The sequence below is a fragment of the Ovis aries genome, unplaced genomic scaffold (assembly GCF_016772045.2).
Source record: "Ovis aries strain OAR_USU_Benz2616 breed Rambouillet unplaced genomic scaffold, ARS-UI_Ramb_v3.0 scaffold_244, whole genome shotgun sequence".
Classification (NCBI taxonomy): Eukaryota; Metazoa; Chordata; class Mammalia; order Artiodactyla; family Bovidae; genus Ovis; species Ovis aries.
In genome coordinates this window covers 45,208-70,013 of record NW_024599818.1, presented here as the reverse complement: position 1 = coordinate 70,013, position 24,806 = coordinate 45,208, and the positions used below count along the sequence as shown (strand labels likewise).

General features: G+C 39.2%; 1 pseudogene and 2 gene segments (V, D, J or C); all 3 read left to right on the top strand.

Moving 5' to 3' along the window:
- Positions 1-1,271, top strand: LOC121818484 (T cell receptor alpha variable 21-like; annotated as a pseudogene).
- A 6,548-nt stretch (positions 1,272-7,819) lies between these two features.
- LOC114115792 (T cell receptor alpha variable 22-like) lies at positions 7,820-10,010 on the top strand. The segment is given in 2 exon segments: positions 7,820-7,967; positions 8,183-10,010. Coding segments are annotated over 2 exon segments (621 nt in total).
- A 5,199-nt stretch (positions 10,011-15,209) lies between these two features.
- On the top strand, positions 15,210-15,914 carry LOC132659111 (T cell receptor alpha variable 23/delta variable 6-like). The segment is given in 2 exon segments: positions 15,210-15,331; positions 15,471-15,914. Coding segments are annotated over 2 exon segments (471 nt in total).
- The last annotated feature ends 8,892 nt before the right edge of the window (positions 15,915-24,806 follow it).

The window sequence follows — 24,806 nt, the reverse complement described above, 5'->3', positions numbered from 1 at the left end:
AGAAAGTTGGGAACACAAGAGGCAGCAAAGCAGATCTTTTATCCTGTGAGTCCTTGAACATTTTACAGACACAAGAATTCAGTTCTCAGTGAGTCTGCGTGACAGAGGAATGGACGCATCCCTGAGCCTGCTCATCATTTGGTTACAACTAGACTGTGAGTTAGAGGGATTTGGAAACGGGCAAAGAAGGGGCAACTCCCTGATATTCCTCTCCAGGAAAGAGAGAAAGTCAGGGAGCTGTACCTGCGTGGTCTCCGGGAGTTCCTGTGGAGAGCAAAAAAGTAAACTTAAACTTAGTTTCCAAAGAACAATCCGCCGCTAACCAGCCTGTCTCTGTGTTCCCTTTCTGAACAGGGGCGAGCAGTAAACAGGACGCGAGTCAGAGTCCTGAAGCTCTGCACGCGAGAGGGAGAAGGCTTGGTTCTCAACCGCAGTCACACCGACAGCGCTCTGTGGTCCCTTCAGTGGTTCAGGCAGGATCCCGGGAAAGGGCCCGCATCTCTATTGTCAATTCAGGCGAACCAGAAAGAGCAAGCACGTGGAAGAATTACAGTCTCGTTGGATAAATCATCAAGACACAGTGCTTTATACATTGCAACTTCTCAGCACAGTGACTCGACCACCTACCTCTGTGCTGTGAGGCGCAGTGCACCCAGGGAACCTGTTCCCAGTACTCAGACTGCAGATGAGGCTCCAACCACGTCCTGTCTTGGCACTAAGGAAACTTTTCCCATTAAGCGGTTCCTATATTAACTTTCCTTCCAGATAGAGGCAGTTAGCAAGGGTAGGGTGACTTGAGAGAATAGCCCTGAAACATGTGCATTCCCATAGGTAACACAGATGACCAGTGCAAGCTCCATGCATGCAGCAGGGCACCCAAAGCCCAGGCTCTGGGACAACCCGGAGGGATAGGGTGGCAGGGGAGGTGGGAGAGGTGTTCAGGTTGGTGGGGACTCAGGTATACCTGTGGCCGATTCATGTTGATATATAGCAAAGACCATCACAATATTGCAAAGCAATTACCCTCCAATTAAAATAAATAAATTTTAAAAATCTGATGAAATGATCTAAAATTATATTGTGAATTGTTTGATCTTTAGATTCTCATCAGCTTCAATTTAAATAATAGTTTTACAATCTAAATGGGAAAAGAATTTGAAAAAGAATAAATACATGTATGTGCATAGCGGAATTGCTGTGATGTACACCTGAAAATAACACAGCATTGTTAATCAGCTATTCTCTGATATAAAATGAAAAGTTAAAAAACAGTAGTTTTGTTGAGATTAAGTAGCATTTCACACAGTTCACTCTTTTAAACGAACAACTAAGTGTGCATCTGGTATATTCACAACACGGCACAGTCACTCCCTCTACCTAGATTTGAAACCTTGTCATCACCCCAAGAGGAAACCACACACCCATGAAGCAGTCACTCCCCATGCTCCCCACACACATGTCCCTGGAAGCCACCAACGTGCTTTCTGACCATGGATTTACTTATTTTATGTATTTCATGCAAATGGAATCATACAACACATGGCATTCTTGCATTGTTTATTTTACTTATCATAATACTTTGGAAGTTCATTCAACTCAGGACCAACTGTTAGTTAGTGAAAGTCTCTCACTCGTGTCCAACTCTTTGTGACCCCATGGACTATACAGTCCATGGAATTCTCCAGGCCAGAATACTGGAGTGGGTAGCCTTTCAATTCTCCAGGGGATCAAACCCAGGTCTCCCGCATTGCAGGGGGATTCTTCACCAGCTGAGCCACAGGGGAAGCCCAAGGGAAGCCACAAGGGAAGCCCAAGACTACTGGGTAGCCTATTCCTTCTCCAGTGGATCTTCCCTACCCAGGAGTCGAACCGGGGTCTCCTGCATTGCAGAGGGATTCTTTACCAACTGAGCTATGAGGGAGCTATATGGTTCAGGTGTATGCACTATATGGTTCATCCTTATCCAATCACAAAGGATGCCATACTGCTAATTAGCCTGCTGACATTGTCCCTGTTCTTCCCATCCCCCTCCACCCATCTGTTTTGCTAGAAGTTTGTCAGTTTTACTGATTCTCTTAGAGAACTAACTCTGTTTCATTGATTTTCTCTATTGTTTATCTCTTTTAAATTTTATTGATTTCTCCATTTATCTTTATTATTTTCTTATGCTTGTTTTGGATTAATTTATCTTTTCCTTGTCTAGGTTCTTCAGGTAGAAGCTTAGATAATCTATCTGAGATTTTATTCTTTTTTTTAATATTTGCATGTAGTGCTAAAATTTCACTCTCAATACTTCTTTGGCTGTGTCCCCCCAGTTTTGGTATGTTGTATTTTCGTTTTTACTCAATTCATGAGAAATTCAATGATTTCCCTTGAGACATTCTCTATGACCCATAGATGATTAAGAAGTGTGTTGTTTGGTTGCCAAATGTTTGGGAATTTTCCTGTATCTTTCTGTTATTTATTTATACTATTATTTCATTGTGGTTAGAGAACATACTCTTTCTATTTCAGCTTTTTACATTAGATTTGTTGAGTTTTTTAAGGTCCCAAGATTTGGACTTACCTGGTATATATTCCATGGACACTTGAAAAGAAGTATATTCTGCTCTGGTTGGGTGGAGTGTTGTATAGCTGACTATTAAATCCTACTGGTTAATGGTGATACTGAGTTCTTCTATAGATCTGCTGATTTTCTGGCAAGTTATTCTACCAGTTGTTGAGAGAGGAATATTGAAGTATTTACCTATATTTCTAGATTTGTCTCTTTTCTTTTTAGTTCTAATTTTTGTTCCACTTATTTTTCAGCTCTGTTAGTTGGTACATATACATAGGATTGCTATGTCTTCTCGGTAAATCATCCTCTTCATCAGCAGATAATGTTTCTCTGTCTCCGGTAGTTTCCTTTGTTCAGGAGTCTGTCCACTTTATCTGGTATTAATATGGCCATTATACTTTGATTAATGTTTGTTTGCACAATACATCTTTTTCCATCCTTTTACTTTCAAGATGACTATGTCTTATTTGAAAAGGATTTCTTTCAGATAGTTATAGTTGGGTCATGTTTCTTAATCTACTTTTTGTCTGAACTGTTTTGTCACTGGTGTGTTCAGATCAACTTCTGTGTCTTAGTTTTTGTATGTAGATCACTTGCTTTTACTGTCTTGATATTTTAGGGCTTAGCCTTCCATTTTATTTGATTTTTTTGTGCTTTTTTTGGGGGGTCCCCTATGTTTTTCCCTCTAATCTCCTGTGAGTTATTCAACATTTTCTAGGATTATACTTCAATTTATCTGCAGTGCTGTGTGTGTGTGTGTGTGTGTGTGTGTGTGTGTATCTTAGTTGCTCAGTTGTGTCTGATTCTTTGCGATCTCATGGATGTAACCTACCGTAGAATTCTCCAAGCAAGAATACTGGAGTGGGTAGCCATTCCCTTCTCCAGGGCATCTTGTCAACCCAGGCACTGAACCTGGTCTCCCACATTGTAGGAAGATTCTTTTATGGTCTGGGTTACAAGGGAAGCTCCTATAATGTTTAGATGTGTCTTATTGTTAGATGTTTTTATATGGTTGCTCCAGTTATTGCATTATACATAACACAGTCTATTGGTAATATTATTTTACCTATTTGAATGAAGTGTATAAATATTGCCTCTCTTTACACCTATTTATTCTCCCCATTCATAAAATAATTTTCTTTAGTATTTCCTCCATGTGTGTTTAGAGCCTCATTAGACAGTATTATCATTATTTCCAGATATATAATTATATTATATTATTATATAACATATAAAATGCTATAATATATTTTCACCAAATATAACTGAAGTCTACTGTATTTATCCATATTTTTGCTTATTGTATTCTTGATTCCTTCTTGTTGTTTCAAAACTCCTTCCTTTATAATTTTATTTCTATTTATAGAGCTTCCTTTAGACATTATTAGGATAGGTCTTCTGGTGACCACTTTCTTAGTTTTCCTTCACCTGAGAATGTCTCAATTTCGCCTTTACTAGTGAAGGCATATGGATTAATGGCCCTTCTCTTTCTGCAGTTGAAATATATTGGATTATTTCTTTCTGCTGCTGCTGCTAAGTCACTTCAGTCGTGTCCGACTCTGTGCGACCCCATAGACGGCAGAGCACCAGGCTCCCCCATCCCTGGGATTCTCCAGGCAAGAACACTGGAGTGGGTTGCCATTTCCTTCTCCAAGGCATGAAAGTGAAAAGTCAAAGTGAAGTTGCTCAGTCAGGTCTGGCTCATAGTTACATCTGGAAACTAAAAAAAATTGTAACATTGTGATTTTATGTTTCATTCTAAAAATTATTTTGTATCCAACACTTAAAAGTTGAAGGATAGCTGACAATGTTATGCTAATTTCTTCTGTAGAGTAAAGTGACTCAGTTATACATACATAGACTTTCTTTTTATTTTCTTTTCCATTTTGGTTTACCCCTGGATATTGAATATGGTTCCCGGTGCTATTCAGTAACACAGATAATTTTTAAATTACAATTCTGTGTGTTTTAAAGCTAAATTTAATACAGTTCAAGGCTGACAACATATAAATCCTCTTCTGTACATAATCATAATGCTTAGAAATTCAGCCATAGAAGGGCAGCAAAAAGATGGGGCATGTTAATGAGAACAGTGAACTTCTCCGTAGTTCTCTATTTGGCCTCTGGAGGGCACTGCTGCTTAAATTGGAAATGGCTTTTCTGTAAAAGATCAGAAGAACCTCAGAAAACCGCTATGGTTTAAACAGATATTCTGACCATTTTTTACACAGTGAGATGTAAAGCATCTCAGACACCAGAGGTAGGCGTTTGGTTAAGACAGCGTCTCTTCCTAACAACCTCCCTACAACCTCCATCAGAAGAAATATAAATCCTTTGTCATTCTTATTCAGAGAGACCTGGGTTCAAGTCAGCCAGTCTTCAGACTCATTTGTGGGGAACCTGTTAGAAAGGAGCTCACTGCCGCTTCACTGCCCCACTATGACCCTGGTGTTCACCTTGATGCTTGAGATGCTCCTGTTTCTGAGTGAGTACTGCTCCATTTTACTCCTTTGTCCACACGTGGAATATTGCTCCGTGTTGAAGAGAAACTTTTTGTTTTAGCTGAGTTCACTGATTCAGCATTGATGTTTCATCAGGAGCTGGAGCCCAGTCAGTGACCCAGCCTGATGACCACATCACTGTCTCTGAAGGAGCCCGTCTGGAGCTGAAGTGCAACTACTCATCTTCTGTTTCACCATACCTCTTCTGGTACGTGCAGTACCCCAACCAAGGACTCCAGCTTCTCCTGAAGTACGAGTCTGGAGACAATCTTATTTCAGGCATCAAAGGTTTTGAGGCTGAATTGAGGAGGAGTGAGAAGTCCTTCCACCTGAGGAAAATACCAGCTCATTGGAAAGACTCGGCCAAGTACTTCTGTGTGCTGAGTGACACAGTGCCTGGGACTGCAGGAGGAGCTGAACACAAACCTCCTGGGACACCGCAGTTCAGCCTTTGTTATGTTTAGGAAGTTGGCATGCTCTGTGAAGGCGAACAGTACAGGCAATACAGAATCCTGGAAGTGTTTGGTTCCCATGGACATCTTAGATTTTTCTTTTCTTCATTTTTTCTTGTCTTTTCTATTCTTTTTTCTTTATCATTTCGCAAAGGAAAGACTCCTGTTTTCTGAAATTTGGCAGTTTTGTCCTCTAGAATCAGAATTCTAGAGAAAATGAGGCCATAGAATTTTCAACAAGCTGGAGAAAGAAAGTTACTCCCATGTCATTTGGAATAGTGATGGGCTGAGATATAATAGCTTGAGGTTAGCCATGTGACTTGATACAACACAAGTCAGAGAATTTGCTTTACAATATTAATCTCATCTCTCAAGCAAACAAAAAAACCCCAGGATAATGGCTTATTTCTAACTGCATTATCTCCAGACTATTTTGCTAGTATCCTAAGCATTTTCTTTCCTTAAAGGACTTCAACTCTTTGACTAAAGCATTTGGGACTGGTGCAGCTAATCACTGCTGGCACTTAAGGATGTATATGGGTGACCTTTCCAAAGACAATATAGTGTGAAACAAAAAAAGGCTTCTTTACTCATCAGTCCCCAATAATAGGCTTCCCAGGTGGTGCAGTGGTGAAGAATCTGCCTGCCGATGCAGGAGACACAGGGCACCCTCCTTAACGAGGAGGAAGATGAGGAGAGCCGTGAAGAGGTGGTTAAAGCATCTTACGGGGCAGTTCTTCTGGGCCTGTGTTTATCTTTGGCCAGATCTCTCTCTCCTTTTCCCACAGGAGACCTGTTTTAGGGTACTCCTGAGCGATGCCTGTGCATCTATTCACCAGGATGGACTCCAGCACAGAGCTGTGTGGGCTGCTTGGCATCGTCTGTTGTGAGGTGGTGCCACCTCCTTTTGAGCTCCAAGGAGTCTTTCTGTGCCTGTGCAGTTTTCCTTGACCTCTTGACCTCAGAAGTGGTCACTTTTTCACTCTAGCAGAGCTCAGCTCCTGCTGTTAATTGTCTTAGGTGCTGAGGCTGAGCTCCCTTTGACAGGCTAATTAGCATGACCGGTTAATGACTCTGAGAGCCGAGGGGTTGGGGCAAGGGCTTTATTTGGAAAGCTGGCTGACCGAGAAGATGGCGGACTAATGTCCCAAGTAGTCATCCTGTCCGGGTCTGGACGCCAGGTTCTTTTACAGAAGAGGGAAGGGGAAGGTGAGGAAACAAGTTAAAAAGGCAAACTTAATCTTGTAAACGTCTCCTGGAATGGCAAGCCTCAGGCAGGGGATGTATCAATTTCTTCTTTTCTACCATCCACAGGTGGACAGGTCATGAACAAAAAGCAGTCAGGCAGAGGGCTGATTCTCTGAGGGAGCCCATTATGCACGATTATAATAACAAAAGCAACAAAAAGCAAGTCAAAGGAACAGTTCCACAGGTAGAATTGGTCCTTCCCTCAGTGCTTGGAGTGTGTAGGGAAAACAAAGCTTGAATTTTACTCTGCTTGACACATGCCAGCTGTCTAGCCCAGGGGCCCATCTACCTCCTGCCTCTGAAACTCATCCTGAGGTTTCCAGTGCTCAGTCGGGTCTTGCTCTTTGCCGTCCTGTGGACTATAGCCCACCAGGCTCCCCTGGCCGTGGGATTTTCCAAGCAAGAATACTGGAGCTGGTTGCCATTTCCTTCTCCAGGGGATCTTCCTGACCCAGGGATCAAACCCCCATCTCTTTCGTCCCCTGCATTGGCAAGTATATTCTTTACCACTCCATCCCCTGAAAAACTCTTTCATATGGGGATTAGTAATAATAGAGGAGAATAATTTTGTGTGAAGAAAAGCTAAATCATTATTGGCATATAAGAAGCATGCTTTTTGATGAATATTCCTTTCAATCATAGCTCTGCCTTATTCCTTGATTCAAGCACTAGACATTTATGACCACAATGCAAAATACCTGTATTTGTATTGATTATTATTATCTTTCTATGTCGTTATCTTTATCCATAGCTCTCAGGAAAGTCCCCTGGATCAAACAGGGAGTCATAAACAAAACGTTAGATGGAAAATTTCGAAGTATAGATACCAGCTTTTTCTGACTTTTTTCCACTTTTATTGCCTAAGATTTATTTATTAATATATATCAGGAGAAAATATGAACGTCCATTTCACAAGTTCAAAATTATGTATAAAACATTGAATGTCACCTTTTCCTCCACTCTCACCCCTCTTTAACCTGTTTTTAGTTCAGTTGAGACCAAAGGGTGGGGCTTCCTGTCACAGAGTGTCAGCTGAGCAGGGTTTCTTGGCTGAGCTGATTGGTTGCAGGAGCTGAACCATCCAGACAAGTCATGACACTCACCACCCAGGGTTTGCTATGTATCTTGTGAACATTTTCCAGAAACAAGACAGAGTTATGAAAAGGCTAGTGGACACCGTGCTGGGGCTTTTGTTTGCCCAGGTTTGCTGTGAGTTGGGGCTGCCCCACAGGGGAATCTGAAGGAATGAGCAGCTTCTCTTTTGTTGAAGGAGGGAGAGGAGCTGACAAGTCTTGCAGACTTTCTATCCTTATCATTTATGGGGCTGGCGTTATGGTATTTATGGGGTTATCATTATGGTACTTTCCGGGTTTTGCAGGAGCTCTGTGATCCTCACCTGTGACTGTTTCTCTCCTTCTCATCAGGTGTGAGAGGGATGGATGTGGGGCAGAGTCCCCCAGCCCTGAGTCTCCAGGAGGGAGCCAGCTCTACTCTGCGGTGTAATTTCTCCACCTTCGCAGACAATGTGCAGTGGTATCTTCAGAACCCTGGGGGCCGCCTCATCCACCTGTTTTACATTCCTTCAGGGACAAAGCAGGATGGAAGATTAAACGCCACCACAGTCCCTACAGAGCGCCGCAGCTCACTGCACATTTCCTCTTCGCAGACCACAGACTCAGGCACTTACTTCTGTGCTGCACAGCACAGTGCTCCCCAGGCACCTGCAGCCTCTACACAAACCCTCCGCGGGGCTCAGCCCCTCCTCCAGCCACAGTCACACCCTGAGGCCACCACAGGGCATTTGCAGTGCTTGATGTTACTCACCTACATCAGCACAGTTTTAACCACAGATACTTTTTGGCCCTACAGATTATGGACTTTGGTCTTTATCTTCCCTTCTCAGTCTGTGTCTCCATCTGCACTAGAAACTTCTAACTGGGAACCAGCAGAGTAGTTGATAAGAGGATAGAATTAAAATAAATATTTAACCACTTTTTCCCAGGTGGCTCAGTGGTAAAGAATCTGCTTACCAATGCAGGAGACGCAGGAGACATGGGTTTGGTCCCTGGGTGGGAAGATCCTCTGGAGGAGGAAATGGTAACCCATTCGAGTATTCTTAGGAAACACTGGGAAATCTCATGGACAGAAGAGCCTGGCAGGCTAACAGTCCATGGGGTCTCAAAGAGTTGGACATGACTGAGTGACAGAGCATGCTTGCTAAACTCAAAAATGTTAAAAAGTGAAAGGAATTAAGTGAAATCACTCCAATAAAGATATTATCCAGCTTAGTTGCCTTCTCCAGAATGTTCACGTCTGCCTCACCATGAAGTGTTCCAACAGACACTGCAAATATTTACATGCCATCCTACCACTGTGGAAAGCAAACAAAAAAGGTTTGCTCAATGTTTAATATGAACTTAATAAGTTAAAACAATTAATTCTCTTATAATTCTGGGTTGAAGAAGTATGAAATCAATTTCACTGGTTACAGTCATGATCTTGGCTGGTTGATTCCTTCTAGAGGGTTTAAGGAAGAATCCATTTCCTTGCATTTTTCTAGCTTCTGGAGGTCACTTGATTCATTGGGTCATAGCCCTTCCTTGAATCACTGCAATCTCTTACTTCTACCACCTCAGCTCCTTTCTCTTCTGGAGTCAAATACTCTTCTGCTTCTAAGGTGTAGGAAATAAGTAAATAAACAGAAACTCATTTAATAGAGTTGGGAGAGCGGGAGAGCTCTCATACTCTGTGAAGATAACAGGGTTAAAGGGCAGAAGAAAGATGCCACCTCTTTTCCAGCCCAACACTGGGCCAGTAAAAAACCATGGTCTCTGTTCACTTTGTGTGTGTGTGTGTGTGTGTGTGTGTGTGTGTGTGCGCGCGCGCAGGGGCTCCTCTTGTTGCGAGCACTGTCTCTAGAGGCCGTGGGCTCAGTAGTTGCAGCACATGGGCTCTCTAGTTATGGCACACGGGCTTAGTTGCCTGGTGGCCTGTGGGATCTTAGGTCCCTACCAGGGATTGAACCATATCTCCTGCATTGGAAGGCAGATTCTTAAGCACTGGACCACCAGGAACATCCCAATGGAAACAAATGTAAATGTCTGTTTGCAGTAGCCCTCCCAACTTCTTTTCTTCTCTATAAGACTGTTCTTCTCTCGTCCTGTGGGGACTTGCATGAAGCTTGCCATGGTTGCAGACCCCAAATTGCAATCCTTTGCTGATCCCAAATAAACTCATCTTTCTAGAGAAATATCTGATAGTCTTTTTTTTTTCATCTCAGCAAAGGATGCATGGTTATGTATAGGACCTACCCAGATAATCCAGAATAATTCATATCAAGATCCTGCAACTAATCCCATACCCAAAGTCTACTTTGCCACATTTTAATCTAATTAAAACTTTTAAAATTGTATGGAAAAACCAATACACTATTGTAAAGGAAAAATAAAATTAAAAAAAATTTATAATGGCCAAATACACACACACACACAAACACTTTAGAAATGGATTAATTAAAGTTTCTCTGATAATCTAAAAAAAAAACCTTTTAAAATGGAAACTTAGTTGACTTACAATACTATATTAATTTCAGATGTACAGCATAGTCATTTGATATTTTTGATAAATTATATGCCATACAAAATTATTATAAAATTTGATCATATTTCCTTTGGTGTACATTACAAACATAATTTATTTTATAACTGAGAATGTGTGCCTCTTAATTCTTTCCACCTAGTTCACTCCTACACTCACTCCTCTCCCATCCAGTGACCACTAGTTGTTTCATTGTGTCTGTGAGTCTGTTTCTCTTTTGTTATATTTGTTTGTTTTGTTTTCAGATTCCACATATATGTATTAAAATGTACAGTTTATTTGTCTCACTCTGACTTATTTCAATAAGTATAATACCCTCTGGGTCTATCCATGTTGTCCCAAATGGCAAGATTTTACTTTTTATGGTAATATTTCACTATTTATATCTATATGGCTCTATCTATCTATCTATCATCTAGATCTTCTTTATCCATTCATCTATGATATGAATGAGCACAGAGATATCTTCAGTATCTTGACTATCGTAAATAATGTTTCTGTGAGCACTGGGGTGACTATATATTTTGAACTATCTCTTTTGTTCTCTTTGGATAAACACCCAGGAGTGGAAGTTCTGGATCATGCAGTAGTTCTATTTTTAATTTTTTAAAAAAAATTGTCAGTCAATTTGCTGTTATCTTTCCCGCCACAGCCACCAAGATAGGATTCCAGTCTCTATCTCTCCCCACCAAAAGGTGCTGCCTCCTTTCTGAGCAACTGAGGAAGGATAAGACTCCAGGTCGCAGGCATCATTCCACTTTTAATCTGGGGAGGGCAGAGCAGGGAGACTCTCCATACTGCTTTCCACAGAGGCTGCACCAATTTATATTACTACCAACAGTGCACAAAGATTCCCTGTTCTCCACATCCTCACCAACCCTTGTTATTTCTTGCCTTTTTGATGACAGCCCTAGTAAGGTGATTTGCTCATTTGTTTTTCTGATTTGCGTTTTACTGATGACCGAAGATATTGAGCATCTTTTCATGTGCCTGTTGGCCATCTGTATACCTTTTTTGGTAAAACAGGTCCTCTGCCTAAATTAAAATAAGATTATGTTTTTGATATTAAATGCATAAATTCTTTATATATTTTGGATATTAAATTCTTGTCAACATGTTGCTTGCAAATATCTTTTCCTTTTCAGATTTCCTTTTCTTTGTGTTAATGGTTTTCTTCTCTGTGCAAGAGTTTAGTTTGATTATAAAAAATATTATAAAGATGAATGTCACAGAGCATACTGTCTATATTTTCTTTTAGGAGTTTTATGATTTCAGCTGTTACATTTTAGTCTTTAAAACATTTTGAATTATTTTTATTCATGCTGTGAGAAAAATTTCTAGTTTCATTCTTTTACATGTAGCTGTTCAGTTTGCTCAAAACCTACTTATTGAAGAATCTTTCTTTGCCCCCACTGTATATTCCTGCCTCTTTTGTCATAGATTGATTGATCATAGGTGCATGGGTTTATTTTGGTTCTATTTTGTCCCATTTATCTATGTCTGTTTTTGTGTCAGTACCATACAATTTTGGATTACTGTGACTGTGTACCATATTTTCACATCAGAGAGTGTAGTATTTTCAACTTTTCTCCTTTTTTCTCAAAATTGCTTTGGCTGTTGAGGTCTTCTATGGTTCCATACAAATTTTAGGATTATTTTTTCTAGTTCTATGAAAAATGCCATGGGTAACTTGATGAGGATTGCATTGAATCTGTAGATTGCTTTGGGTGTATGGATATTTTAGCAATATTAACTCTTCCAGTCCATGAACACGAGATATCTTTCTATTTATTTGTATTGTCTTAAATCATTTTTATCAATTCTTACAGTTCACAAAGTACAGGTCTTTCAATTCCTTTGTTGAAATTATTGCTAATTATTTTATTCTCTTAGATTCAATTGTAAATTGGATGTTTTCTTAAATTCTTTTTCTTATAATTCATTATTAGTATATAAAAATGCAAAAGATTTCTATATATTAATTTCATACTCTGCAACTTTACTGAGCTTTACTTTCATTTATTTATCCTAATAGCTTTTTGATGGTACCTTACAATTTTCTATACACAGCATCATGTCATTTGGAAATAGTGGCAGTTTCTTTCTTCACACTTGGATGCCTTTTCTTTCTTTTTCATATCTGATTGCTATGGCTAGGACTCCCAGTAGTACGTTAAATAGAGGTGGTGAGATTTGCAGACTTGTCTTGTTTAAGGTCTTAGAGAAAAAGCTTTCATTTTTTAAAACAATTGATTGTGATGTTAGCTGTTGGTTTGTCATAAATAACCTTCATTATTTTGAAGTACATTTTCCCCATATCAAGTTTATTGAGAGCTTTTATCATGAGTGGATATTGGATTTTGTCAAATGCTTTTTCTGCATCTACTGAAGTAATTATGTGGTTTTTATCTTTCATTCTGTTGTTGTGGTATATCACATTGATTGATCTGAGGATACTGAATCATCCTTGCATACCTGGAATAAATCCTAGATGATCATGGTGTAGGATTACAAAGGGTCTTCTTAGAATAGTTCTAGTTCCCTTGCTTATTGTTTCATTCTGTTGGGGTCTTAAATATTGCTGTGCAGTTGCTGTCTCAATAATAGATTCAATAAATAGTGCGAAAACAAAAACAAGCTAAACTCATGTCATCAGTGTGCAGACAAAAAATAAAAAGAGCAGTACTAAGTGTGGGCAAAATATATAACACAATTTTCTAATTTAGAATCTATTTGAAGACATGGTCTCTTCAGTATAAAGGGCTCTTCTTGATTTGATGTTGCCATTATGGGAAAAAAGACAACTCCTTACACTGATTCAGTCTGAGGGTCAATATTTCAACAAGGCAAAATCTCCTCCTGTCTCAAGAAATCACTGGTTCAAGATGAAGACTTGGTTACTTATTTCAGTGCTCTGATTGATGTTCATAGGTGATAAAATGAATTTTTAAGAAGCTGTATACATTTTTTCAGTGTAACTTCTTTCTATGGCCACAAAGGGGCAATGCTGCTTCGGAGATTACTGTAATGCTTGTCCCACAAACACATATTCTTCAAGTAGCCATAAAGGATCCCTTAAAAATCTACTAAATTTTTATCTCCTATTATGGTTCTGTTTACATCTATCAATCATGTATGAAAGTATGTAAGTTTCTATCTATCCATCCATCTACCTAGGCAGTATCTAGGTATACTGTAGTCTAATACTTTGAAAATATGGCTTTGAAAATCAACACTTCTCTTAATGATGCATGTTGTCCTCAAGGATATGGCCACATTTAGCTTCTCTAATATAAATGTATACCCCACTTAGTTAATCTGTGCCTAGAGTTCAGTCCTCCACCTTTATGGGAAATGTAGTGGTATAAGTTCCAGTTCAAGTATCACCTTCATTAAAACTGTTATCTGGCTGAGTTGAGAAGCAGAGTTTATTACTTTTTTCTTTGTCATATCTTAGAGATACACATTTCTCCTTAGTAGCTTTTTTCTGATTGTACTTGAGTATTGGGCCTCAGTTAACTGAAGATGGGAACTGTCTCTTTCCTTCTTGAGATCCAAGTATTGAATATTAAGTAGTCACTTAGCAACACTCATTAAATATATATTGAGATGCATTCATGAATGAATAAATGAAAAAGAAAACATATCAGAAGTCTAACAAACAATAAAATTTCCCCTTAGAATGATGGGGTAGATGGGATTAGACTGAGGAATGAGAGCTTTTATTATTTCTCCTGTTGGACTGTCATGATGTTTTCTTTGATTGAATTTGAGATGACATCAAATACAGAGAGAAAATTCTGGGCTTCAAAAACATGTGCTCCTTATTTACTTTAACTTTATAAATAGATGGGGCAAATAGATGGGGAAAGAGTGGAAACAGCAGCAGACTTTATTTTGGGGGCTCTCAAATCACTGCAGATGGTGACTGCAGCCATGAAAGTAAAAGATGCTTGCTCCTTGGAAGAAAAGTTATGACCAATCTAGACAGCATTTTAAAAGGCAGAGACATTACTTTGCCGACTAAGGTCCATCTAGTCAAGGCTATGGTTTTTCCAGTAATCATGTATGGATGTGAGAGTTGGACTATGAAGAAGGCTGAGCGCCGAAGAATTGACTCTTTTGAACTGTAGTGTTGGAGAAGACTCTTGAGAATGCCTTGGACTGCAAGGAGATCCAACCACTCCATCCTAAAGGAAATCAGTCCTGAATATTCATTGGAAGGACTGGTGTTGAAGCTGAAACTCCAGTACTTTGGTCACCTGATGAGAAGAACTGACTCAGTGGAAAAGACTGATGCCAGGAAAGATTGAAGGCAGGAGGAGAAGGGGACAACAGAGAATGAGATGGTTGGATGGCATCACTGGCTTGATGGACATGAGTTTGAGTGAACTCTGAAAGTTGGTAATGGACAGGGAGGCCTGGTGTGCTGCAGTCCATGGGGTCGCAAAGAGTAGTACACGACTGAGTGACTAAACTGAACTGATCTCTTCAATAGACTTTAATTTGTGTTTGTAATAATAAAAAAAAAGAGAGAAAAGCTCATCTTGTGATTTCATGGGAGTCCCTCTCTTCGCCTTTGTAAAATAATGTAATCTCTGTTATGATATCAAGTTGTCCTGATACATGATTTTTAACCTTCTTGGAAATGTGAAGAAAGGGGAGAGAACTTCTAAACTAAGCATATTCCATGTGGAAGGAGGGGATTTCTGCTTTTCAATGAAAGTAATTTTGAGCAAGTCTAAGATAGAGAAAATCGGGAAGTGCTTGTTTTGAAAAAAATAGCTTTAGTTAAAAGTACTTGTGAGAAGGTGGGGCCTCTTGAAAGAATTAAAACCGATGCGAACCTTAAGTCAGAGTTCTAGCTGGCTGAGGAGACCAGAAGAAGAACCTGAGCTGTCATTGAACTTTGGTGCCAGGAACAATGGACAAGATGCTGGGAGCATCATTCTTAATTCTGTGTCTTCAAGTAGACTGTGAGTTATGATGGAGAAACCCTAGGATATCTTATTAATTTGAAGGAGTGAGAAAACTGGGGTATGGACAAATTCATGCAGATAGAAACTTAAGGAAATATCAGTTTGTGGACTAATGACTTTTTATCTCTTTAAACAGGGGTGAGCGGACAACAGAAGGAAAAAAGCAGCCAAGAGCAGGTGAAACAGAGCCCTCAATCTTTGACAGTCAAGGAAGGAGAGATTTCCATTCTGAACTGTAGTTATGAGAACAGTTTGTTTGACTACTTCCCATGGTACCGGCAATATCCTGGTAAAGGCCCTGCACTCTTGATAGCCATACGTTCAGTTATGAATGAAATGGAAGATGGAAGACTCACAGTTTTCCACAATAAAAGTGCCAAACAGCTCTCATTGCACATCGCAACTTCCCAGCCTGGAGACTCAGCCACTTACTTCTGTGCAGGAAGTGCACAGTGCTCCCCAGACACCTGCAGCCTGTACCCAAACCTGCAGCCGAGGCTCCAGACACACCCTGCTGTGCAGATGAAATATACACATATACATGTTTGTGCATAAAAAGTCCTAATATAAGGAAACTGAAATTATACAGAATTTATTCTTTCACCAAATTGGAATTGATAGAGAAAATCAGTTGTGAAAAAATGTCTCTAAAAACTCCCAAACACTTGGAATTTAGGCACTAAACTTAAAACAACTCATACATATGTTTAAGAAGCAGTTACAATGACTGTTAAAAAGTATTTGAAAGAAAATATAGAGAGAACACAAACATATACATATGTATGCTGCTGCTGCTGCTGCTGCTGCTGCTGCTGCTGCTGCTGCTGCTAAGTCGCTTCAGTCATGTCCGACTCTGTGCGACCCCATAGACGGCAGCCCACCAGGTTCCCCCGTCCCTGGGATTCTCCAGGCAAGAAGACTGGAGTGGGGTGCCATTACCTTCTCTGACATATGCATGAGGCACAGCTAAAATAATACCTAGAAGGAAATTTATCTCTTTTAAGTACTTTTATTACCAAAGAAAAAAGGTTGAAAAAAATTATCTAACCTTTCAACAAAAGAAGATAGAAAAAGAAATATAAAACCCAATATATCTAAAAGAAAGGTAAAATTAAAAATTCATATTGGTGAACTCTAAAGCAAACAATAGAAATAATCATTAAATATAGTTACTTTTCTTAAAACGATTAATATCATTGATCTATTCCTAGCTAGAATTATCAAGGAAATTATCAATATAATAAAAGAAAATATGAATTATACACATGAGAAAATCATATGCAGTGTGAAAATGGTAATTAAGCAATATTATTAATAAATTTATGCCACTGGGTAATACTATAGTAGTAGACTCACACAAGGAGAAAGCTGATTAATAAAACTGATCTGTTTCTAGGTAGAAGTATCAAGGGAAAAAGAGAAAAAGCATAAATTATGAATATAAAGAATGAAAAAATAAACCATAGTACAGATGCTAAAAGGAATTAAAAAATCATTAGCAAGTTCATGTCACTGAGTAAGAGTATAGAAGTCAACCCATACAAGTGGGGAAAATTGATTTTTTTGACAAAGGTGCAAAGACAATTCAACAGAGGACAGTTTTATCAGCAAATGATACTGGGACAAGTGGATATTAATATGCAAATAATTGGAACTTGGCCTAAATCTCACACCTTATACAACACATTGAATTCAGTTTCAAATGGATCATACATTCAAATGTAAAACTATAAATATTTTAGAAGAAACCATAAGAGAAAATCTTTATAATGTACAGTTAGGCAAAAAGATTTTTCACATGACACTAAAAGTACAATCCATAAAAAAAACTTAGATTTCATTAAAATGAAAAACGATTTGCTCTGTGAAAGCTATTATTAACAGAATGAAAAAGACAAACCACTGAATGGCAGGAAATCTTTGCAGACTATATTTCCATCAAAAGAGTGGTATTCAGAATACAATGGACTCCTAAACTCAGCAGGAAGAAAACAAACAATCCAGTTGAAAAATGAACTAAAGACTAACACAGGTACTTTACCAAAGAGGATATGTAGTAGGGATAAAAGCATATAAACAAGTATATGAGCAAATGTTCAACATCAATAGCCGTTAGGGAATGTAAATGAGAGACACAATGAGATAGCACTCCACGACTGTCATAAAGGCTAAAACTAAAAGTATTAACAATACCAAGTTCTGGCAACGGTGCAGAGAAATTGGATCACTCATGCATTCCTGGTGGGTGAATGGTACAGTCATTCTGGAATACGGTACATCAGTTTCACACAAACTTTCACACAAACACTTTCCTTACAACTCAGCAATCACACTTGTGGTACTGATGCTTGAGAAATAAAAAAACTTATGTTCATACAAAAATCTGTAGATGAATATTCATGGTAGCTCTATTTGTGACGGCCCCAAACTGGAAACATCTTCATTGGGTAAACTGATGGATAAATAGACATATTATTTATAGATTTTCCTCAACTTATGATGGAGTTATGTTCTAATAAACCATTGTAAGTTGAAAATATCGTATTAAGGAGAAAAAAGCATTTACTACATCTAACCCTCCGAACATCTTATTTTAGCTTTATTATGCTCAACAGTTACATTAACTTACAGTTGGAAAAATCATCTAACACAAAGTTTATTTTATAGTAAAGTATAGAAAAATCTCATGTAATTTATTGACTGCTGAGCTGAGAGTGAAAAACAGAAAGGTTGTGTGGGTGCAGAAAGGTTGTTTATGCTCCTGATTCTGGGGCTGACTAGAAACTCAGCTCACTTCCAGCATCACCTGAGAATATCAGGCTGCATTGTGCTAGCCCAGCAAAAGATCAGAATTCAAAGTGTGCTCTCAACTGAATGACTTTCTCACCACCATAAAGTCAATAAGCATAAGTCAAACCATCCTTAGTTGGGGAAAGTCTGTAGTGATTAAAAGGAACAGACTACTGAGACATGCACTCAGCTAGACTGATCTCAAGAGTGTTATGCTGAGTGGAAAAAAGTCTATCTCAGAAGGCTACTTGATGTATAACACTTACTGGATAGTATGGTTATGATCCATAATGATTCCATACATAAGGTATGATACTACTTACATGACATTCTTAAAAGGAAAAATATAGAAATGAAAAGGAGATCAGTAGTTGCCAGGGGTGATCAGGGATTGCAGGGGTGAGAACGTGTGCAAAGGGACAGTTTTTAGAGCTATGGGACAGTTCTGTATTGTGATTTCTGTGACAGTTACAAGAACCTACACATGTGATAAAGTCTCATGGACTTATGCATCAAAAAATGCCTGTAAAAACTGGTGAATCAGAGTAAGTCCTGAGTTTTGATAAAAATTTATCAGTATCAATTTCCTTATATTTATGTCTGTAATTATTCTGTTAATATATATATTTCATTTTATCATGCTACTTCCTAGGCTGCTGTGGGCATCCATGGTCTCTTCTACTTAGTTATAAATAATTGCAAACCAGGGCATCGGCTGCCTGTCTGCACTCCGAGGTGAAATGAGACAGAGGAGTAGACATCTCAACTAAATGCACACTTTTATTCCTGCATCCCTAGTTACCTTGTCCTAAAGTTAAAGGACTGGCACTGTTTTAGAGAACTTGTCTATACTTTCCTTTCTACTTGTCTATTTACCTTTGACTATTTTATGTTAATTCTTCCACTAAAACAATGAAACCAGATGGAAGATTGACAGTTACATTCTACATGATCTGGTAACAGTATACAGAACTTCAGTCACCAGCTTCTGTGGTATTGACAGGTACTAAGTGTCTGCAGCCTGTAGGTACCAATTTTGGCAGGTGTGCATTATAGCATTGTGTCACAGAAAGATCTGGTGTGCTTCTATTGACTTTATTTTACAAAGAGAAAAATAATGAGCCACTAACAAGTGAGACTGAACTCTTTGGGCCAATGACATAGAAAACGTGACATGAGGACAACTCTAGGACACATGGTCTAAGAAGCATGATTGAACTTTGGGAGGCAGCAGGTCTGAATACCCTGATCCTTCTCAAAGTCTAATAAGTAAGACTCAACGTCAGCCTTACAGCTGGAAGACTCCACAAAATACTTTTGTGCAGTCTGGGAACTCACAGTGCTTGAAGTAATGGGAAAGCTGTACAAAAAATGTTTTATTCCTGTTATAATTTCATAACACATAGATAATGGAATACATTCCGAAAGTCAGAAGGACTGATTTGTTATTGTTTGATCTTGAAGTAACTTATTTATAGGAAAACCTAACTAGAGCTCTAGAACCCAGTAAATAAGAGATATATTAACTATTTGGATAAGATTGCCTTTCATTAAAAAAGATGAAGTTCTATGAGCTTCTTAAAAGAGTCATTAGACACTGGATGGAGGAAAGTTGGCATAGGCTAAATGATGACCAGTAAATAGAGTATAAGAAGGGTTCATGGCATATACTAAATTATGCTCTAAATGGGCTGGTAAAGTTATTCTGCTGATCAATTACCAATGTATGTCAACTTGTTTATTCTTCAGGTCTGCTCAACTCAAACCTTTCATGAGAATTGCTTTTTTTAGGTCCCTTTCAGATACTGCATAGGTCATTAGTGATCAGGTAATTCATGACCCGAGAAAGACAAGTAGACAAAATAAAGGTCTGTGGTGAGTCAGACTTTTTCTCATCTGTGCACAGACCACGTGGTCTACAAGCATGACACCTCCCACTTCCTGTTGGGGGAGTCACGCAGGTATTGGGTACTATGTATTTGGGCTGCCAGGTACTCAAAGACACTGAACTCTCATCTTGAGGCAGAACTGAGCACATTCGTGCAGGGGATTCCATGCCTCATGCCGCTCTCCAGTCTGCTCTGGGTGCTCCTGGCCTTCACCTTCTCTGGTAGGGATGCTTGCAAACATGGGTGTGAGTGTTCAGGGTGAAAGGCCTGCACACAGGCACGTGGTGATTCACAGGGACTTGGGGAGGAAAGGAGGATCGGAGGAAAGCATATCTATTATAATTTCAGTTTGGGTTTTCTTCGGGTCTCAAATTAGTCTAATGCCTACATTATTTTGTTCACTACTTCAGCTTGGTTTTCTGATTTTTTTCCACAGGATCTGGTGTGGCCCAGAAAGTTACCCAAGACCAGCCATACATAACCAGTCAAACAGGGCAATCTGTCATTCTGAACTGTCGGTATGAAGTAAGGTGGAGTGGGTACACGCACTACCTTTTTTGGTATAAGCAACTTCCCAGTGGAGAGATGACTTTCCTTATTCGTCAGGAATCTTCTGGCCTGAATGCAAGGAATGGCCGCTACTCTGTAAACTTTCAGAGAGCACAGAACACCATCAGCCTCACCATTTCTGCCTTACAGTTGGAAGACTCCGCAAAGTACTTTTGTGCAGTCTGGGAACTCACAGTGCCTGAAGTAATGAGAAAAGCTGTACAAAAACCCTAGAGCTTAATAAGAGAGAGCCCCCCTGCTGCAGGACCCCAGCTGAAATGCACACCTGCAGACCTCAGACAAGAAATGGTGGTCCTGTGGTTGCTTCATCTGTGGTCTGGATCAGAAGATATAATTTTAAACAAAAACTCCTTCCATGTCATTTGGAAACAGGTGTCCAGAGTAACTTTCTACTAATACATTCTCGGTCTTGAATTTTTGACTTTATTTTTTAATTTAAATGTATTTATTTTAATTGGAGGCTAATTACTTTACAATATTGTATTGGTTCTGCCACACATCAACATGAATCCACCACGGGCGTACACGTGTTCCCCATCCTGAACTCCCCTCTCACTTCCCTCCCCTTACCATAGAACAATCATATGGAACATGCGTTGTCTAAAGTTGAATTCTTGCCCCATAATAGGTCAAAGTGGCAGCTTCACCTAAAGACCGTCACATGACAAACACGGGTCTAGTTATAGTTATCTAGAATCATCATGAAAACCATTCCCTAGTCCTTTCCTCTTAGACTTTGTGTCACTGAAGTTACAATCAGAAAAGCGGAACCACTAGTGGTGTCGAATAGGAGGTCAGTTATTGAGATTAGAACTCAGGCAATTGCTAGAGCTGGAGGAGTCTGTACAAAGCTGTTATCTTTGTATCTGGTGTTGAGACTGAATTCACTGCTAGCCAGCAAGAGTAACATTTGAGGGAAAGATGGGTGTAGACAAAAGCATGGATGAACTGTGACTCATAAGGACATACTAGAACCCTGAGGATAATGAAACCCGCATAACACACCAAAGCTTGTCTCTGAGCTCCTTTAGTGTCTCACAAGAACAAGTGACCTTGAGGAGAAGAGTGTCACCTGCTGTTATGCTGCATGCATACTTGGCCCAAGACGACAGAAGATTTGGGGATCTGGTGGGAGGCGGAAGAGCTGTGTGTCACCAGTAAGATGACATAGTGGATCAGCAGCAACATGTGTGAGTTGCCACAGTGCCTGGAGCCCTGCACCAGCCAGCAGAATATAAAAATATGGCTACCTCCTGACAAGTGCCTTCCAAATCGATTTCTAGATAGTTAGGCTGGGGCAGTACAAAGTTACTGCAGTAGCTTAACTATTTAATTGATTTGTTAACTAGGCGTCCATCAGTACCTCTTTTAACAACACAGCTTTGTCATAAAGTCAACAGGAAAACTATTCTTCCTGCTGATAAAATGCAATAATTCCTCATTCAACCAATATAAGTTAACTCCCTTCTGCAAAATTATACCAAGTTCATTTATCTATTTTTTGGGTGATGTTCTTTCCTCTTCTAGCTGAATCACACTCTTGCATTGAAACCTGTACCTTAATAACTGAGATACAATGAGAATAAGATTAACTTATATTAGCACATTGTATGTTACTACAGGCAAGAATATGAGACAGGGGATTTAAAAATAATTAATGTATGTGTAAATATATTCATATCAAAATGAAAAACATTAATAGCATTTTACTTTTTTGTTACTGAAAATGACCACATAAGTGTCACTGGTATTTATAACTACTTCCGTTACCCATTCCATAACCTATTTGCTTATAGGAAGCACCTCCTATAAGCACTGCTATATTGGCTTCCTCCACAACAAGGTCCTTATTCAGGAGCAATGTTACATGAAATGCCATAAAGATGAATAAGGAATTCTGCAAGTGGGCCATTGTGGTTTTGGCAGAAGTTTGCAAGGCATTGAAGAAGAATCCCAGGGTCTATTTAAGTGGAAATAATCTTGTCAATACCCACGGAAAAGTGATACATTGTATTCTGGGAAACACCATTTGAATGATACCTGTTTTCTTATCAGAAGCAATAGCAGTCACCAAAAGAAAGCAGTTCTACAGTTCTTAAAGAAAACAAACAAAACTTTCAAGCTAGCTTCTTATGAACATGAAAATGTATTTTTACGGGGATGACCCAGAGGGATGTTGTGGGGAGGGAGGTGGGAGGGGGGTTCATGTTTGGGATCGCATGTACACCTGTGGTGGATTCATGTCAATGTATGGCAAAACCAATACAGTATTGTAAAGTAAAATAAAGTAAAAATAAAAATTTAAATTAAAAAAAAGAGTCTTTATTAAAAAAAAATAACTGCCAAGAGGATAGAAAGTCAATTGCAGACTAGTAGACCATATTTGCAATGCATATTTCTAAAAAAGAACTCAAGTGCAGGATACATGAAAAGCTCATAAATCAAAAAGAAAAGAAGATAGTTAAACAGAATGGAGAAATCTTGGAGACCAATTTAGAAATATCATATCCAATAGCCAGTAAACATACAAAAATGACCTTGATTTTATTATTCATTAGGGAAATCAAAATAATACCTACCTCCTCTGGGTGTTCCTTTCGTGTCTTTTCTGCACCCTGAGAGTATCAGTGCATCAGTGTAGCTAGTAGATATAACCCTAAAAGTATAGAGAAGAGTAATGAGTCTCCAGGAGAATAAGTGATTAAATATCTTTCTAGAAACTCCCATCGCTGACCTGATATGGAGGGGGCAAAAGGAGCAGAAGGTTACAGACCTGGACATTGAAGGAAAGGTAGGTTTTACTAGAAAAAAGAAAGTTGATATTTATTGTGCTTACTACATTTCAGGCAATGTAGGATGCATTTCAGATTCATTATCTAATTTAAATATCAAAACTATGATTTTATTGTTCCCAAGTTTTTAATCTGTGAGAAATGAGACATAACTTTTCTAACTGTGATGCTGCTAAGTCACTTCAGTCGTGTCCAACTCTGTGAGACCCCATAGACAGCAGTCCACCAGGCTCCCCCGTCCCTGGGATTCTCCAGACAAGAACACTGGAGTGGGTTGCCATTTCCTTCCCCAATGCATGAAAGTGAAAAGTGAAAGGGAAGTCGCTCAGCTGTGCCTGACTCTTTACGACCCCATGGACTGCAGCCAACCAGGCTCCTTGGTCCATGGGATTTTCCAGGCAAGAGTACTGGAGTGGGGTACCATCACCTTCTCCGATATTTAAAGTCTAAACCACCCTAAAAACTACCCCTAAAATCATGCTTATGTAAAACCTGCCTGGAATAGATTAGATACAATACATATAAACACATATATACCACTCTCTAGTATAAAATTTTTCAAAAAACGTATGGACAATACAATAATTTATAAAGAACAGTTGTTTATAGTAACACTGTAATAAAGCACCAACTCAGAAAAAAGTGATCAAGGGTATTACATCTCATGGATAAGGCAACTAATGTTGCCAACTATAGTATTTCAAAATCCTTTACAAAAGGATATATTTACTAATAAATTTTAGCTCAGAGTTTGTGTTACTTTTTCTTCTTTTTCATTTCATCTGCTTCCATTTTAAGCTTAACTTCTTCAGCTGTAATAATCATCTCTAATTTTTATTGCCAGGCAGTGTGTAACATCTTAGAGGGCTCCTAAAGAGAAAGACTTGGACTATGGAGAAGCATTTGACCCCAGCGTGGTGGATGTCTTAATGGTGGTGACATTACCGGTTAAAACGGGAAGTTAAAGGGAACCAGGAAAGAAGATGACAAACCATAGATACAGTTGCCCCAGGATGAGTATATGAGGACATCATCCACTAACCATTTAACAGTGCTGGATGCTTTGTTGTTGTTCAGTTGCTCAGTCGTGCCTGACTCTGCGACCCCATGGACTGCAGAATGCCAGGCTTCACTGTCTTGCACTGTTTCCTGGAGTTTGCTCAAACTCATGTCCACTGAGTTAGTGATGCCATCTGTCAGGCAGGCCGGACGGCTCAGTGAGGTGCATAGCACCAGGGACCTGAGTCATGTTTCCTGTTAGCTGGGAAGAAAAAACAGCATTCCTTGACCAAATTAGGAAGACTTCTCATACACACCAACCAGAAAGAGACAGGACATGCGCTCATCCTGTCTAGCCAGTCATGTAACGCCAGCTACTCTTGTAACTGAGACAAAGAACTGACTGTATATAAACCGCCATATCCCTTTGTT